General features: G+C 39.7%; 1 protein-coding gene across 3 annotated transcripts in view; it reads right to left on the reverse strand.

Moving 5' to 3' along the window:
* MPPED2 (metallophosphoesterase domain containing 2) overlaps positions 1–19,502 on the reverse strand; it is a 174,458-nt gene that overhangs the window by 110,410 nt on the left and 44,546 nt on the right. For all 3 annotated transcript variants that reach the window (XM_042906431.1, XM_042906430.1, XM_042906429.1), the window contains exon 3: positions 15,519–15,700. In XM_042906431.1, the coding sequence (XP_042762365.1) occupies positions 15,519–15,700 (182 nt within the window). The remainder of the gene's footprint in view (positions 1–15,518; positions 15,701–19,502) is intronic.

Raw genomic sequence — 19,502 nt, forward strand, 5'->3', positions numbered from 1 at the left:
GAGCAATTCCAGATTCAGGTGATAAACCCACAGGGCTTTGATACACTGTGGGCAATGAATCGTGATTGGCTATGTAGTATGAAATTATTTAGTCAGTAGGTTAAGCATTAGACAACCTTGTCAACATTGTACAGAGAAATGAAAGCTCACAGGCTGTCTGGCTTACAGTCTGATATCTGTCCTCACAGGGGAGTTTAGTCTTCTCAAAAGAGAAAGAAAATTTACCTCCCAACCTTATATTCAAACCAAGGAGAAAAATTCAAAGTAGAGGGTAATTAAGATTCATATAAGTGGCAGGGAGAAAGGAGAGAAAACTGTTTAATTGTGCAACTTTACCCCATAAGAGGATAAAAAATGTGTTATTTCCTTCCTGCTCCTGAAATTTCAATAGAATATAAGGAACAAGTCGGGAAAAAAGTTTATTTCAGTTTCATAAGGCACACAAACTTGTTGTAATAACATTTAAATCTGGTAGATCAATAATGCATGTGATAGTTAGCTGCTTAATTATTCATTTTGGATATACCAAATAGGGCTTTAAAACAAACTCCAGATGTGGATAGAGCTAGGAAATACAGGCAGTGTAATAAAAAATAAAAGTCATTTTTTTCCCCAATGTAATTCTTTTACGGAGCATTGTAAAAATCTCCTCTAATTTTCAAAATTAGAAAGAGACACTCTGATTAAGAACTTTATATATAAGGGTGCCTAGGTGGCTCAGTCAGTTAAGCATCCGACTTCAGCTCAGGTCATGATCTCATGGTTGGTGGGTTTGAGCCCCGCATCAGGCTCTGTGCTGACAGCTCAGAGCCTGGAGCCTGCTTTGGATTCTGTGTCTCCCTCTCTCTCTCTCTGCCACTCCCCCACTCACACTCTATGTCTCTCTATCTCTCAAAAATAAACATTAACAAAAGGAACTTTATATATATATATTTTTTTGACAATTATGTGTTTTACAGACTATTACAAGTGCTAAAATCAAATGCCCTATATATCCCATTTCAAAATACGTACATAAATAGGGCATATATCACAATATAAAAACATCACAAGGTGACAAATAAAAATAAATGCTAGCATAAGAGCAGTAATCAAAGATATGTGATAAAAAAAAGATTGTTGACAAATCAAAACAGAAGACTACTTGAAGGCTGCCATATATGGTTGCAAAAGTTGTTGACTGAACAAAAGTAGCAGCCAAAGAGAGGAGTAGGAGCTGTGTGCCATTCAACAAACATGAATTCATCAGGTCCAGGGGACACCTCTTTACACTTGGTACAAAAGCACCTCACATACAAGCAGCAGCCCTAATCAGGAATAACATATTGGAAAACCTAAAACATTTCTAAACGAGAGTGCAAACTACTCCTGTTTCCTTCCCTAAGTAATAAAATAGATAAACAACAACAAGAATAAACAAAATCAAAGCCAGGTGTAGAGATCTAACTGTGAGTTTCGAAATGAACCCCCGTTTTAGGCTAAACTATAAATGCCTACTAACCAACCGTCTTTGAAGGAATCCTTCAACCCACAGCTCTGGAATGTGTCTTCAAGTTTCCACAAGGACTAACTCAGTCAGGCCAGAAACACCCAGAGACTCTGAGTGTAGAAGTTTCCAGTACCAGATTATCAAGACGCTTCATCTCATACTTAACACATTCTGCCCAGCAGCAGTCTAGCAGCCTTCTATCAAACAACCTAGTTTTTTTAGTTCATTGTACCTTGCAACTTCTCTGAAACTTGACATTAGATTCAAAGTAAGAAGTATAAAAATGTTAACTGAAAAATGATTAATAAACTGGGGCCACCCATGGGTGTGAGAAGTGCTGTCTATACATTAATGGGCCTTCTGGTACTTCACCTTGAACTCCACTCCACTTTCTGCTCCTGAGGCTAATGGCCTGCCCTGCATGCAGGACTGGCCGTACTGAATTACGTGGGCCAGGCTGCCATTATGTCCTCTTCTCTTTCATCTTCCTTGCACAACTCCAAATGAACATGTGTAGGGTGAGCTAATGATTTGCTGCGTATCTCTGATGAGTACTATATTATTTGCATCATAATATTTTCATTTCTTCCCCCTGCACATAATGCCACGTTGACAGCAAGGTCAGTTAAGTTACTATAAGGGATTTTTAATGAAAACAATTATAAATTTAAAATAACTGTGTTTAAAGCACTTAACAGTCACTAGGGTCAAGTGATTACAGCAGTTACAAGACCCATGGGACATGTTCACACCAAAACAAAGTGAATAAATTACCTCAGCTGGCGCATGTAATCACTAAGTGACCACAGGGGTCAGGCAGAGTGGAACCCTGAACACTTTCACGCAAAACCAATAATGAAAATTTATCAGTCAAAAGGAGGGGGGGGCATTGGGGGAACATCAAGAATTAGTGCATGCAGTGATAGACTGGAAGCAGACCTGACTCTCCATGCCACTTGAAGGGCCAGGAAAATGACATTTGAAAACCCAGGGGACATCTGGAAAAAAAGATTCCAGGAAACAATACACAGGCAGGCTGGGAGGGGATAGGAGAGCTAAAGTGGAAGTGATCTATGCAGTATCAGCAGGTTCAAAGCCATACCAAGTTCAAAGCCATACCAAGGGTCACTTTAGTATAAAGATGAATGTCCTGATCCAGAAACCTGTGGTTGGATCTGGAAATGTATTCGGAGACTGCAATGTAAGACGATGAAGGATGTGATGTTAATAAAACAATCATCTCTAACATTTACATGGCACCTCATATCTTCTGAGGATGTACCTATTTCCCTTTGTTGTAGAGAAGAGGTGGCTGAAGGTCAGGGAAGCAACATGTTTTGTTCATGGAAGTACAACTAGTAAGTGAAGAAAACCAAACTTTTATCAAGGAGTCCCTATGAGCTCAAGATTCCACTGAAGTGTGCTCTCAGAAGACTCATAATCAAAAGAGGAGACAGGAAGCCCTAAAGTGATGTGTGCTCATGGTCTGAACACAGTATACAAGGGGGGGGAAGGGGTAACTACCAAGTGGGAAGGCAGGGCAGTTTCCCAACAGAGGTAACCTTTGAGTTGGGCCTTAAAGAATGAGGAAGAGCTCACGAAAGAAAGGAAGAAGACTGGCAAGCAGTGGGATCAACAGGAACAAATATTCAGTTATTTAGCAAAGATTTATTGAGTGCTTACTAAGCATCCAGCACTGTCTGGGACCCCATCAGTGACAGGGAGCAAAAGAGACAGGCCCACTGTTCTCACAGAGCTTGCTTTCATTCATTTATCTGTTCTCTCAGTGCACATGTTCTGAGAAGCTCCCATGTGTCAGGAACTATTGTAGGTATAGAGAATACAGTGGTAAACAAGACAAGTCCAGACCCTCATGGAGCTTGCCTTCAGTGGAAGAAGAACAATAATACAACACAGAAGTAGGAAAAATAAGATCTTACTTAGGAGGTGGCATTTGAACAGAGACCACCCCCCAGACCAAAGAAACTAAGTACAAAGGTTCAAGGTGGGAACACCATGGACCAGAACATGGCTGTGGTCAGAGAAGGGGGAGCAAGGGAGAAAATGATAAGACAGAAGCCCAAAGAGCTAAGGAGAGAGCAGAGAGAAGTATGGAGGGGAGTGAGGCTGGAGAGATAGGTTACACCGGTTCATGAAGAGCCTTAAATATCACAATGGACTGCATCCTATCAGTTAATGGTTAGTAAAATACATTCCACAAAATATCAGTCTGGTGGGAAACCTCATGGAAAAGGGCTCTGGGCCTCCATCTCTGCATCCGTAAAAATGGTCATAACAGCATCAACCAACTTGAGTATTGTGGGTATTAAATGAGTTAATTCCTGTGAAGAGTCGGGCAATGGTGAGTGCTCAGTGATACAATGATGAGTGTTATTATTCATATACGATCCCAAGAAAGATGAATGGCAGGCTGGACCTTGGCAGTTTCTTTAGGCAGAGTGGAGGTCCGAAAGACACTTTCGGTGCCCGGGTTAACACTAATGTCAATGGGAAGGGGAATTCAGGAGAATGAGCAAGATTTGGAGAAGATATTAATTCACCGGAGATATACTCGTTTTGAGATATTTTGTGTACCTTCTGCAATCTATGGCAAAATACCTAGTCACTAGTTACATGCAATTATCTGCAGAGAGAGAGAGAAAGAGAGAGAGAGAGAGAGAGAGATAAAATCAGTACTCCGCTCCACAAATAAAAATCTCAAAGAATAACAAGAAGCTCCCAGATTTTGGTACATAGAATTAACACAGGAAGACAAGCTGCCTCCCACCAGATAGAAAACAATGACCCTAAATCCTCGGCCCTCCACTAACAACCCTATGCAAAACTGGGTGAGATATTGAAGCGTTCTGAGTTCCAGTTGCCTAAAGAAAAAAGGGAAATCACACTGACAATCAGAGGCTGGATGTCAAGTGCAACGATCCGCTCTTTCATTCCCTTCTGCATTTTCAGTGCCTATCACAAAGCAGGACCTGGCCCTTAGAAGGCAGTTAGAATATATGCAAATAATCTTTTGAGGATGAAGTCCCTTCATGTTCTGGGAGACAAGGATCCTCCTCTAGGATTTAGCAATACCAGCTAATCCTTGAACAACGCAGGAGTTGGAGGGCCAACCCTCCACGCAGTGGAAAATCTGCACATAACTTTGACTCTCTGAAAATTTTAATGACTAACAGCTTATTCTTGACTGGGAGCCTTACCGATAATTTGAACAGTTGATTAACACGTTTAGTATGTATTATATGTATTATAGACTGTATTCTTACAATGATGTAAGCTAGAAAAATGTTATTAAATGTTATTAAGAAAAGCATAAGGAAGAGAAAATAATTTATAGTTCTGTAAAAAATCTGCATAAGTGGACCCGTGCAATTCAAAACCATGCCGTTCTAGGGTCAAATGTACATAATTTGGGGCTTCAGTTTTCCCTCTTCAATAAGATGGTTTGGAAAAGGTGGGAGACATTTTTGTTTCCAACAAACTCCTTTCCAAATTTTTTATTTTAAATAGTGACACAGTTATCATATGGTAAAATTCAAAAGGATTCCCCCTTTTCAGAGAGTGTTTATCCAGCCTTTTCTATTTAGCTGATGAAGTAATGGTGATATGTGTCCTGCCCATGTCTGTTTCTTTTTAAGAGATGGGGATTACTTCAGAAAAGGAGAAACCAGGAAGCTTTAGAACTGAAAGCTGGAAGAAGAGTGGAGTCAATGTCCAGTTCTTATGTTGACTCACAATGACCCTAGTCTGTCCTTCCACATTTCTGGATCTCCATTCATCCATCAGCAAGACATCAGCAATACTGTCTGCCCATATCAACTTCCCTGAACCATTATAAGCATTAATGATCTAATATACTCAAAGGTACTTTGAGTCCTTTGGAGGAAGGATGTCATATAAATTAGAAGCATTATAATTAATGTAATTTAAGAAAATGGCTGGCCATAACAAAGAGAATTAGGTTCACACAGATCACAAATGACCTAGTCATCATGTCCTCAGGTCACTAACGATCCTTCCTAATGGAACAAAATCCAATCTTACTTATTTGAGCATATTCAGTTGTTCTGTGTTTGGGTTCATTTTTCCCCCAAGAACCTTCTAAATTCTATATCAAAATTGAACTGTGCTTTAAAAGTAATTTTGTCCTTATTGAAAAAATGTTTTATATATAAGCTAGACATAAAGCAATTCACTTTAGGGAAAAAGATTCTTCAATGTAAAAAAGGACAAGTAGATAATAAACATGAATCAACTGTTGTTTGGGTGAAGCAAATACAGTAGTACAGACGAGAAAACAGGCACTTTTTGAAATCCTACAATCTTCTATTAAGGAGAAAAAAAAGCAAAACCCTAAATAAATTCCTTAAAATAGAGGCTATTAAATAAATTATGACTTTAGAATGATAACTGGGAAAACCAAATTATGAATCAAAAGCTAAAAAGTACAGGATGTCAGGTATTGGTTTTTGTGAGCAGGTTAAAGATTAAGAAACTTCTTTGATATTAAACTCTAAACAATAAGAATCAGGGAATTCTAGGCTCTAAGGAACTTTCTAGCACATTCTCCTCTGTAAATCATGGGAGAAGCATCTTGTTTGTTCTTAAAGCCTCCTAGAAAACTTTTTTTTAAATGTTTATTTATTTTTGAGATAGAAAGAGACAGAGCATGAATGCAGGAGGGTCAGAGAGAGAGGGAGACACAGAATCCGAAGCAGGCTCCAGGCTCTGAGCTGTCAGCACAGAGTCAGACCCGGGACTCGAACTCACGGACCGCGAGATCATGACCTGAGCCGAAGTCAGACGCTTAACCAACTGAGCCACCCAGGCACCCCGAAAACTTCTTTATTAGATATGACTCTTAAGTGGTAATAAAACTGTATCTCTATAAACATTCCAATGAGGCTCCCCTGCTCAAATCATTTCTGAAACTTTTTCATTGGGAACTGCTAGGGACTTCTTTAGAGGGCATTGTATCACACCATTGTTATGTTTTGTTTTGTTTTGTTTTTTAATTAAGGTATACTTGACATATAGCATTATATTAGCTTCAGGTATACAACATAAGGATTTGGTATTTGTATGAAACGCAAAATGATCACCTCGATGAGTCTAGCTGACATCTGTCCCCACACATAGTTGCAAATTTTTTTTTCTTGTGATGAGAACTTCTAAGTAACTTTCAAATATGTAATACTTGTATATAACTATCCTACACCATACAGTATTGCACAATACTGTATTCCACTGTACTATGTAGCTATACTAGAGCATACAGTATTGTTAACTACAGTTATAACTGTACATTATACAGTTATAATGTTTCACATTATATCCCCATGACTCTATTCTGTTGCCATTATGTCACACCATTATTTTTTATTGCAAATGTGTATCTCAACTTACCCACTTCACAAGCTCCAGTTCCTAATAATTTTGTATTGTTTAAAAAAAGATCAGAAACCTTAAATGTGACCACCGTGCCTAGAAATCATTATGTGTAAGAGTTTAAACAGTAAATTGAAATCTGCCATCAATAATCTGGCTGAAGCCTGGTGTGCTGGAGTTTGTGAAAGAGGAGCCAGTGCACAGGAATGGTTCCCAGAAGGAGGGGCAGCGACACTGGGGAGGAGACGGGGTGTGCCAGATTAAAGATCAGGACAGGAGGGAGATGACAGGACACTGAGACGGAAGGGCAGGAAAAGGGCAGGCCTGGCCCCTCAGGGGTGTAGTTCAGAAGTAATCAGAATCTGAGGAGATGTCTGTGTGTGCTGGACCTGCAGTGCGTGTAAAGGAGACAGGGCCAGGTTTCTGGTGGCCACACGAGGCCAGGGTGCTCACCCTTTCCTCTGCTTCACAGGCAGAATGGGCCACAGGCCAGCAGATCACTATGGCATAAGAGACCATAAGGCCACTTTCCCTGAAGTTCTGCTCTCCCAGGGAGTAAGAGAAACCCACCAACAGGACAGGAAGAAGTCACGGCATGCTGAGTAACATAACAGAACAGGTAACACTTGCTGACCATTCACTAACTGTACGCATTGAGTATCCATTATATAATTTAACCTCGCAGCAATGCTTGTAGATTAGACACACTAAATATAGATACAAATACACAGATACAAACTTTTTTACAGACGAATAAATTGAAAATCACAGAATTAACAATGTTGAGAACAGGATTTAAACACAGACAGACAAAATCCAGTACTCATACTCTTAACTTTACACCATACCACCTTTTTATACTTCAGCACACACACATGCAATCATATACCACATAATAGGATACATGCCAGCTGTTAATAGAAGCTATCCGTGAACTATAAGATATACTGGTGATCTTATTTTCTTCACTGTACCATTATTTACATTTGTTCACAATGAGTGTGTAAGCTGTCACGATCAGAAGAAAAGAGTTTGCGGTCGTTTTTAAGAAGCCCTCAGAGGATGAAGATTTTCTGCCACTGAAGACATTCAAAACTATGTGACACAAACTTTCAAATACAGTGGAGTATTAGGGAGAAAGCATAGTCTTACCAGAGGGAAATTTGACAATCTAGAATAAAACCACTTTTTAAGGTATGCATCATTTGTAGCAACAATTCTACTGCTAGAATTATATAAATATAACTTAAGTTATACAAATATAACTTAAGGACGTTTTCAAGGAGAGCAGGCAGGATGTTTGTCACATCAGTCCAGATAATAAAAGAATGAAGACCAGGGCACCTGGGTGGCTCAGTCCATTGAGCACCTAACTCCTGATTTTGGCTCAGGACATGATCCCAGCGTCGTGGGACAGAGACTTGTGTTGGGCTCCTTGCTGAGTGTGGAGCCTGCTTAAGATTCACCGCCCGCCCCCGCCCCCCCGCCTGCCCCTCTCCCTAACTCACGCTCACACACTTTCTCTCTCTCTCAACTAAAAAGAAAAAAAAAAAAAAAAAAAGAAAAATGAAGACATCTTAGGTGTCCAGTAACAGAGATCTGGCTAAATAAACCAGAGAGCACGCACACACACAGCAGAATGCTATGCTAATGCAGAGCACAATGTGTTAATTTTTTTTAAGTTACAGGATAATATGCACAGTTCTATTAATTTTTAAAAATAGTCATTAAACAAAAAGCCCTTAAAGGGTGAATATTTGCTGCTATTGAGAATATTCAAAACAGAAATAGAAGGTGGAAAAATTTCTCTCAAATTCCATAACCAAATAGTAATTACTCTGAAGACTGGATTACAGAGGGATGTATATTTTCTACTTTGCATACATCGAACACTTGAATTTTTATACTACATGTGCATTGTATTTATATAGAAAATATTCTTTTTTGGGAAAAAGTGTTTTAGTCATATTTATTGATGTGGAGAGTTATTTGTGATACTTTAAGATGAAAAGACACTATAAAACAGTAGTAATATAAATTGCTATTTTGGTAAAAGGTGTGTGTGTGTAAATACCAACAGAAAACATTCTATAAAGATTCACACTAAAATGTTAACGGTGGTTATTTCTGGCCATGGGTAATTTTGTTTTCTTCTTTCACTTATCTCTATTTTCTAAGTTATCAGGCATGAACATGTATACAATGTATTATAAGAATAAAATAAATAACCCACCCAGACTGTGAAAATTTCTCCTAAAGACCAGCTCCAAAACTCTGGGCCAATAGCAAGATCACTGGAAAAGGGACTTAGTCTCCCAATGGGATTCTTCTGAAAGAAGCAAAATCAATTTACACATCTATTATCTGTGATGTTTGTTACAGCCACACTCTGTTACAACCATGTCTAATACAATGCTCCTGCAAATATGAATAACCTTCTTAACATTTTCCTTGGGAACATTTTCATTCTTCTTCTCAGGCCTAGGGAAACTGAAGCTAAAAGCTATTACATAACCACCAAGACCAAGGAAAAGTCATAATGAAAAGTTCATGGCATCGGCATTGGCACTGTGCTAAAAGGGATTCTGATAGACTAGACCATTCTATGTAAACTTCTGGCTGAAAGAATAGGCCACCCAAGAACTCTGTCTAATTTTAATAGGAAACGAAACAACAGCAAAACCTTTCTAAATATTTCTGCACAGTATAGAAGGATCATTAACAATAGCCAACCAGTTGTTATAAATACTTTGAGGAGGAAGAGAAAGAAAAGGAAGGGAGGGGAAAGACACTGCACATAAAGAACTACAGAATTTTAAAGTTTAAGCCACAAGTCCAGGCAGAAAAAAAGTCTTGCATCTTTCTGTTCATGCATTCATTCCACGATTCAACAACCACTTCTGGGAACTATGTCTTAGGCCCTATACTCAGAACTGGGTATACAAAGAGCTCCCATTAGGCACATGCTGTTGTCTAGTAAGAAAGAGATGAGTAAACAATTACAGAACAACCATGAATGTGCAACACGCATATGCCATAATCAAGAAGTACCAAAAATATCCTGAAGAGGTGAGGACAGCAGGGATGAAATCAAGTGGACAGTGAAGAACACTTAAGAATATCAAAGAGGCACAGGTTGGAAGAGCACAGGGGCAAAGCGAAGGAAGACCACACATGGCCCAATGCCTCACAAAATGTACCTTTAGGCACATCAGTGGTTCAGAATTTACTACCAATAAAAATAATAGCATTGTAACTAGCAAGTATTTTATAGTTGGCAAGTTTATTTTTAAGCCACTTCTGTGATCAGCAGGCATTTGTGCCAAGAAGGAAAAGAAAATGCTATAATGGTTGAGTGGCTAGGTTCCTAGTTCAGCTCACCAAAGGCTATTCATTGGTGACATTACCTGTAGCATATCTGACCTCACATAGTAATGGGACAATAGGATTTAACTATTACTTTAAAAAGAATTTCTTTGGGAAAGATGTATCCGTCTCTCTTTCCCACAACTCTGCAGTCCCTGGAAATAAGAAGCCACATGTCTCCCTGACCCTGGGCTGGTTCCCTTGAAGACAGCCCCACAGGTGGCAGCTGGGTAGGGAGAAGGGTGGGTGTTTTGGGAGATGGAGAACTGGGGTGTCTGATCCACCAGACTTGGGACAAGTGAAAAACAGGATTCTGGTGCCTCCCTCAGGGTGGCAGAGATGGAAATTTAAAGTTTTATTCTCCAACCCATGGCAGAGATTTCAGAGGAAAGGGGCTAACAGGGCAACAGCAGCAGCTGTCAGAATATACTGGTGTTTTTGAATTCAAGTGCTACTAAGTGGGAAAGATCTGCCCACAGAAGTAAAGATTTTCAGGCTCCAGTCAGTGGATATTCATTTCAAGGACTGAATGAGTGCGATGAAATGCTAATGTCACAACATAATTTAGACATCCCTTGGAGTTTATGTGTCTGGCTGCATCTTCAGTATTCTTTATATTTACTTTCTTGTAAGTTACTGCTATCGAAATTGTCTACACCAAATGGTAAGAATGCTTCTCCACCTCATAACACCCTCCCACCAGCCAGCTCACATACAGAGGCGGTTTTAACGTGACATACACCCACCTTAGACCCTCAGCCTCCACATGTGTGAGTGTATGTGTTAAGGGAGGCAGTTAATCAAAAAACCACCATTTCACCCAAGATATGGTCCCTCCAGCAGGGATCCTAAGCCCCAGATTGGGAATAGAGAAAGACAGGAGGACACGCTTAGAAAATGGAATCTGATGGCCTCAAGTTCAAATCCTGAGGTTATCTCCTAGTTGCTGTGATCATAATCATAGATGAGTGAACTTCAAGTCTCAGTTTCCTCATAAGTACAAAAGAAGCTAATACTAGCTTGCTCATAAGTAATAGAAGCTACTTCATCACTTATTGTGAGGACTGCATAAATGGTATATGTAATTTGGGGATGAAGAACAGGTATATACACAAATAATACATGTTAGTTCAACCCTGCTCCCCATTCAAGTTCTAGTCCCCATGTGGCCATTTATTATCTCAGTGACCCTGGGTAATTCATGTGCTCTCCAACCTCAGTTTCCCCTTCTCTCAAATTAGAAGCCAGGAGCTCTGAGGGCTCTAAAAGTCCTAGAGTTCAGTCCAGTAAAGGAGGCTTGTTTTTGGTTTCTACTCTTAACACTCTTTGGTGCTCCCTCTTACAATCTTGATCATTCTTTAAATCCATGGTGCCAGTCCCTTCTGATTTTTGGATATTTTGCCTCTGGCTCTGTTGTCTTCCTCTACCTTATTTGTTGAAAGTTGTCTACAGGCCAGGACTGTGTTAAGACTAGTCCACACTTGGGGCGCCTGGGTGGCTCAGTGAGTTGAGCGTCCCACTTGGGCTCGGGTCATGATCTCACAGTTTGTGAGTTCGAGACCCCTGTTGGACTCTGTGCTGATAGCTCAGAGCCTCGAGCCTGCTTCAGATTCTGTCTCCTTCACTCTCTGCCCCTCCCTCGCTTGCATTCTGTTTCTCTTTTTCTCTTTCTCTCTCTCTCTCAAAAATAAACATTAAAAAAAATTAAAAAAAAAAAAAAAAAAGAATGGTCCAAGCTTTATCACAGAGTGCATATGCACAACCACCATGGGGTATATTATTACTATACCCACTTTACAGAAGACAAAAATCAAGGCTCAAGAGTTAAACAACTTATGAAAGGTAGGGAATTCAAAACTGGTTCTTCCCAGCTGCTTGTTATCTTTACATGGTATATTACATTTCCAAGTTTGACTGTACCTAGTTTGAGCTCTATCTTCTTATGACCATGTGCTGTGCTAGCTTACCTCATAAATCACTTTGTATTAATAACTGGGTGTTACACCTGCCAGGTGGCCTATGTCCAAATTAACCAGGACCCATCATCTCTGAACCAATAGGAAATTCTCAGGTCCTGCAGCTGGTAGGTCAGGGTGAGATTCAAGACTAGTAGGACTTAAATACATCTTTCAAATAACAGCATATGGTCAAACAGCTAACTCAACTTCCAAATGAAACTGCTAGAAACTACTGTGTTTTAGTTCAAGCCTAAAGTGCAAGCTTACCAGCTGCTTCAAAAGCCTACTCTTAATAGCACAGAGTGGTAACAGAAAAGGGCTCACACTTTGGGATCAGACAACCCCAGGTTGACTAGCCAAGTGAACCTGAGTGGATTTCTTAACCTCTCTGGGCTTATCTATTAAATGATGTTGGGTAAGATAACCCACCTTAGCCTCAGGTTCCCCATCTGCAAAATGGGATAACATTTACAACCTTATAGGGATGGCATGAGGACAGAAGGAATGCTTGGCCTTGTAGTACAAACAGATTAGCCTGCTGGAGAATAAGGGAAGCTGGTGGGATGATCAGATCGTTTCCAATCATTGAGGTAGTCTCGAGCAGAAAGTTTGGAAATGAATTAGAGGTTCACTGAACTTGAAGGGCCTGCCAAGATCTGTAAGGACTCATGCCAGTGAGAGTTGGATGCCTTATTCTGACAAAAGCCCTAGACTGATGTAACCCTTGCCTCCACTCTGCTAGGTCATCTGGCAGCAGTTGCTAGCAGCACTTTTTTCAGGTGAAAGGCTTCCGTTGAGCCAAGTGGTAGAGTGTAATCTCACATCATCTCTCATTCTTCAGCACCATAAGGCAGCAAGGGTAACTGAGCTATTCTGGGCCTTCCCTGTGAGATCCCAACTTTATCCATAGCCCATGGGCTCCCTTTGGCCTCATGTTCTGAAGCCTTTTCTGAGACATGTTCCTTCTGCCTCACGAGATCAGAGGCGACATGTGAAGACAAGGAACTGATCGTGCAAATGGACCTCAGCATTTTATTTCCTTATCATTTTATTTCCTTAGTTACGGCACATTTCCATTTACAGAGTACTTTCCCTTATAAAATCTCCCAGTGTTTACTTCTAATCTACTAAATAACTCCTCTGACCTCTTCTTGTTTTTACCCTTTAAATATCTGTTGATGGTCCATTCACCACATTCCCCATTCAATTATTAATGGCCCACAAAAACTTACTAGCAGCAATCATTTACTGATTAATCTGCACAACAATCCAGAAAGACAGGTAGTATTAATCCTTAGTTCTGCAGAGGGAAACCAAGGGGAAAAGAGAGGTTAACTCAGTTGCCCAAGGTCAGTGGCTAAACAAGATTATAACCAGGATCTATCCCGTCTTGTATCTCTGTAAACACTTCCCACAGAGCTATTCCCTTTCTTTCCAATCAACATGGTCAAGGCAGCTAGATCATTCCTGTGTTTCAGTTTCACAGAACAGTTTTGAACTGTCAAGATTCAACCTCAAGTAATTTTGCCTGCAAACAGTTCATAAATAAAAGTTGCTAAAATTAAGAGATAACAGTACTTGAAAGCCAATTTTACAAAAGCAAAAGATGAGTGAAAAGATCTGGATTATAGACCCAGCTCTGCCACAAGGAGACTCTGAGAGTCCCATAACTTCTCTGTATCTCTGACTTATCTATAAAAATGAGAGTATGCTGAATGTTATTTAAGGTACCCTGCTGTTTGAGATGACGCAATAGCTACTAAAAGAGCATGAAATATAAAGCTCCAATATCCAACGCTGCCGAGATCATGGTGAAATCAGTATATCCATTCATTGCTAATGAAGTACAGAGCTACAATCCCCTTGGAAAGCAAGACATCAACATACAGCAAAAACCATGAAGAATTTCATGTCCTTTTACTTGGTAATTTAACTCCTACAGTGTTTTACCCTAAGAAATAAATCAATAGAAGCCAAAAGACATACACAAATGAAAATGCAAATTTCAGTGCCAGCAATCAGAGGAAAAATTACCAATTTCAATATTCATTTTTAGAGGGATGTCTCATTAAATAAAACCACAGAACCATATTAATGTCATGTTGCTATTTAAAAGGATGAACATGAAAATTATGCAAAGTCATTGCAAATCATGTCAATACTATTAAATGAAAATAGCCAGAAGTAAAAGAGCAGGTATGTACTCTGATGTCAACTACATAAAATGTGGATAGATGTGCAAGGTCACGGGAAAACTCAAAATAGTCATGTCAGTAGTTAGGCTTATTTTTTTGAAATATTTTAAGTGTTTTTAATGAATGTTGTTTTTCCATTAACAAATACATTTTATCATTTCATCAATTATTTAAAATTTTCTCAACCCCTGCCTTAATTTAGCTTGATGGAAAATGAATTTTAAACTTTCTGCCTAAATCTCCTGAGTAATTTTTATTGGCTGACGTATTATTCATGACATTATTCTTCCAGAGTGATTTCTGCTCTTTACTATATAATTCTTTAGTGTCTTCAGAGATTCTAAAATCTCAGAACCCCTGCCTTCTTTCCCTCACCTAAGAGGATTCTTTAAAAGATGTGTCATCTAATCTAGCTATGAATAACTCCATGATTGCCTTGCAATGCTAATATTTGGCAACTGCCTGACCCAGCAGCCCATATTTTTCCATAACCTCCACCTGCGGGTGCCCATACAGGAGCCACAAAGTTGCCATTATCCTTTTCTCGGTGTATACAGGATGGATTTCAAGTTTGGGGAGCTTTACAGCAGGACAGCTTATCTTTTCAGGAGTTTTAGGACACCCTCTAGTTCCCTTGGAAAAGTTGCTCCCAAGCAGTACTGGACCCTCCCTTCATATAAGGACTTTCACATCCTCCTTCATTTCTTAGAAATGCTCTCTTACTAGTAGGTCATCTGTACCTCTTTGCTCATAATATCTGGGAAAGATTGCAGAGCCAATGAATTAAAAATATGATTCTAGGTCTCATGTGTGCCAATGAATGCCCTCATTAAAGCAGCATGAGTGAGATGAGATGGGTTTCAAAGCTTTCCGTCCCTTTGCCCCAGAGCCGCTGAGGCCAGGCACTGAAAGGATGCACAGTAAAATTAAATATCTAAAAATTCATCTTTAATTAACAGAATTGGATTAAAGCTAGACACCACCGCATATCATACGAGAAATGGCTGAGCTGGCTTCCAAGTGCTCTAATTCAATTAGGACGCAGTGAGTGACACTCGGACGGGAAAGGTTAATTGGGGGCGCCAGAACGCAATCATTCCTTACCTAACCAGTCATTAAACTTCTTAACCTCTGAGGGCAGTCCCAGCTCGGTGAAATCGCCTGTGTGGAGAAGGATGTCCCCATAAGGCATCTGGATACCATCTGTTCTGGAGTGTGTGTCTGAGATGCAGACAAACCGCGTGTGGCCCGCTGGTTTTGGAGTGTCATATGGGATGGGGTCGACCCTAAAGTAGACATAACAGATCCCATAACAGTTAAATATATTAGAACCCTTGTAATTGTCATTGCACATACATATCGATTGTTATCCGTGAACACGCCCAGACAAACTGATGCAAAGGCAGAAGGGCCCGTTGTAACAAGGGAGACTTTGGGGTGCAAAGGAGAAAGCATCACCCATCTACAACTCCACTGAGCAAATTCAAAAAGGCTTACTTACCTGGTAGGAGAATTAAAAGGAAAGGATATCTTACATGTAGGATCAGAAATAACCCAGGAAACTGGCAGAGTGATGAATGGTGAAGTTTAGGGATATTGAACCCCAACTGGGGAAGCAAAATTATGCTATTTTCTCTCATCATGTTCCAATTGATCCCACTCCTCATTAAGAAATGGATAACTACATTTATTCCTTCTTAAACATGCATAACTTAAGCAATGAACTAATTTAGGGAGAACACTCAGCACATGCTTTGCCAACTGAGATGTGGAGAGATCTAGATAGTGCTTATATTTAATTTCCTTTCCACAACCATTCAACACCTGTATCTTCTTGTTTTTGCTAAGTGATTCACAAATCAAACCGTGGGGAGAGAAGGTGATGTCAAAATGGCAGGACTGAAAAGAAAAACATCGACTGTTGAAAGAACTTTGTCAAGCTCCTTCTTTACCACCATGAATTATCTGCAGTCCCAGTGATACCTTAGATCACTTGCAAGACTCCCAATGCCTTGGGCAAAGATTCTATTCAGTACAAATAGTAAGCCTTTTAATGGGTGTGTATAGATCTACATATACATTAATATATGTATAGTTTTAGAGACCTAAGCACTGTGAAATTACACTAGGGCATAAGAATCAAAAGGCAAAATGATCAACCCGAAGCAAAGAAAATGAAACAGAACAGTCTCATTTAATTGAGTGTAACAAAGTGTGCTAAATAAACTTGGTAAAAGAAATGCAAATCTGGCTCTTCAAGCATACAGTTTTAATTATTTAAGGGGTTTGTAGCAGAGTTAAGGATGCTTTAACTATATTAACTCTACACTGACAGCTTCCTTTAATTTCTCTGTAGGAATGTACACTTATTTTGGATTATGGGTGAAAAGAAGCAGTTATAAAGGCAAAGAGAAGGTCACAAGAGAGGCAAATATGCAATGCGGAGATTAGAGTGTGAAACATTAAATAAGGAACAATATTTCATGTCACAGCCCCGCCCATGATCGTTAACATGCAGCAGGGAACACGCTGAAAGCTCAACACAAGATTCCCTATATGTGTTGCCTCTACAGGCTTTGTTTAATTTTTCTTTCTTTTTTCCCCTTTTTTAAAAGAAATGATCTAGTTTAACAATGGCAATTTTAGTGAGGAGAATAAAGACATCAATACACAACCTGGACAGTCTTGGTGGCGTTTCTTTAATGAGTAAATCTTTTAACGTAATTTTCTCTTTGTCACAGAAGAAGGAAAAGAAGGAAGAAAAAAAGAGCAAGAAGACAGAAGGGGGTGGGGGATTGTGAACTGGTTAATGCAGCGGGTCTAATTGGAAACCCAAAAAGAAAGTTTAACTTCTGCAAAAAATTAATGAATTTTTCCTGTAAAGGTTAGAAATTAATAATGCTATTACCATGGAGAATATTCACTAATCCACTGAGATCTCATGAGTAACCTGGAAACCCTTCTGATGATATGCAGTGTTGACTTTTTTTTATATATATAAAAACGTTTGGTGTCTTCCCTTCCATTACACAGACTCTATTACACTCAGTCTGAGCAGTTCCAGTCTCATCAATATCTCCTGTCTTCTACAAGTAGTTTCCCTGGAGGATGAATGCCTGTTCTCTGAAGCAGAATGCAAGTGAAAAGTTAAAGTGATAGGTAATACTCTCTTCCCACGTCAAGCGTTAAGATCCTCACTGGAACAGGACCGCGCACATTTCAACATTTGGATGAAAATTAAATAAATATCAGCCACTGGGCTTGTAAATATATGAATAAATTCAAATATATATATATATATATATATATATATATATATATACATACACACACACACACACACACACACGTATCTACATAAATACATCTTTATTTTCCAGTTCTCATCCTAAGGCTAACCTATAGACACAGTCCCTATTTCTTCTTTTCCATAACTCAGCTAAGCTACAGGTACAACTACTACATCAAAATCCTTTACTAATCCATCAGAATTTATCAGACAGACATACCTTATAGTTATCATTTTCAATTTACTAAACAGAAAGTAGTACAGATATAACCCCCTCACTGTGAGCAGGCCCCTATTCTATGACTTCTTCTCAGTGTTAAGAAGCAAATCAACACATGGTACATAATCTGTTTCCCATCTTAGTTCTATACTAGGCAATAACTTTCTTCTGAGCCTACTGATTGGACCACCTGTCAATTTCTAAGTGGCTTCCACTTCCTTCCCCACCTTCCCACCTCCTCCAGAGAAACATTCAAATGTCCAACAGAATTGAGAAGAAAGGGAAAAGGGGGAAAATGTGTCTTCCTAGCTGTGAGCTGAAATAAAATGAATCAGAAGTACATAGGAAGGCGCAGAGAAGCCTCACCGGTCAATATCACCAATTTGACATCACCAAAGAGAATTAGGTAGACGCTGAAGACAGTTATGGAGGATTGATTCAAGGGAGAGGCTTGGGGAAGGGAGAGGTATAAAGAAGCAAATGCAAAATTTATATGCATCCTCTGACCCAGAGACACTGATGTCCTTTGTTACCCACAGGATTCCAAACAAGGCAAGAGATGGTTTCAGGAGACAAGACAGCACAGCATGTCAGAGCCATGCTGAAAGATAACATGACAACTATCACCTGGGGGGGGGGGGGGGGGGCTCATAGGAAGGAAGACATTTCCACTCAAAGACATTCCGAGTTGAAAATAAGATGTCTAGTAGAGTAGGCAAGTTGCAGCAGATATAATTAAAGTTGAGACAACCCTCGGGACACTACTATTTCCAAATTGGGCATTTGGTAAATGCTTTGAAAATAAAAGTCAAGGCCATCAAATATTTTCACTATAAAAGTATATCTAAGGGAGACCATGACTACCATTAGAAGATCTACCTGTTTACATGGTGTGAAGACCCTCAGACTACATTTTCCCTCTTAGTTAACTTTTACTGCTTACTGTTTATGCTGCTGACTTCTCAAATGATTGAACATTTCCCCTAAGGCATCATGTCAAGTAGCCTAGCACATGAGTATCTTACCAAGGCAATCTAACCCCCAGAGCCAGATTCAAATATCACAGTGAGACTTGCACGTACATTTGAGTGCACCCCGGGGAAAACAAGAGGACATGGGAAGATGAGAAGAAAACACAGCATCGCAAAATCCCAGAGCCAGACAAAACCTTAGCGGGCATTGGGTTCAATGCTGTATACGAAGCTTGAATTCCTTCTACACCATCTGCCCTGCCTAACTGACACAAGTTTTCTTCCCAAGGTTTTTCAGAGAAGGAGAGCTCCTGGGTTGCCTCCTCTCCCCTCCAGGACCCCTATTCTTGTTTTTCGATACTTCTACTTGGCGAAAAAGTTTCTCATCCAGGGTCTGCACCTCTGCAAGCGCACAAAAAGCTGAGCCCGGTCCTAAGAGACTTGGCCCAGAGCCTGAAAACTAACAATGTTGGCTGAGTTATTCGCTTCTGGCAAGTCATTTCATTCTTTGGGGCTTCATTTTTTTTTCTTCCTTCATCTGTAAAATGGGAATAATAACAGCCTAATCTGCTGTGTTGCTGTGAGGATATAAATTGTCAAGTACCGGG

The sequence above is a fragment of the Panthera leo genome, chromosome D1 (assembly GCF_018350215.1).
Source record: "Panthera leo isolate Ple1 chromosome D1, P.leo_Ple1_pat1.1, whole genome shotgun sequence".
Classification (NCBI taxonomy): domain Eukaryota; kingdom Metazoa; phylum Chordata; class Mammalia; order Carnivora; family Felidae; genus Panthera; species Panthera leo.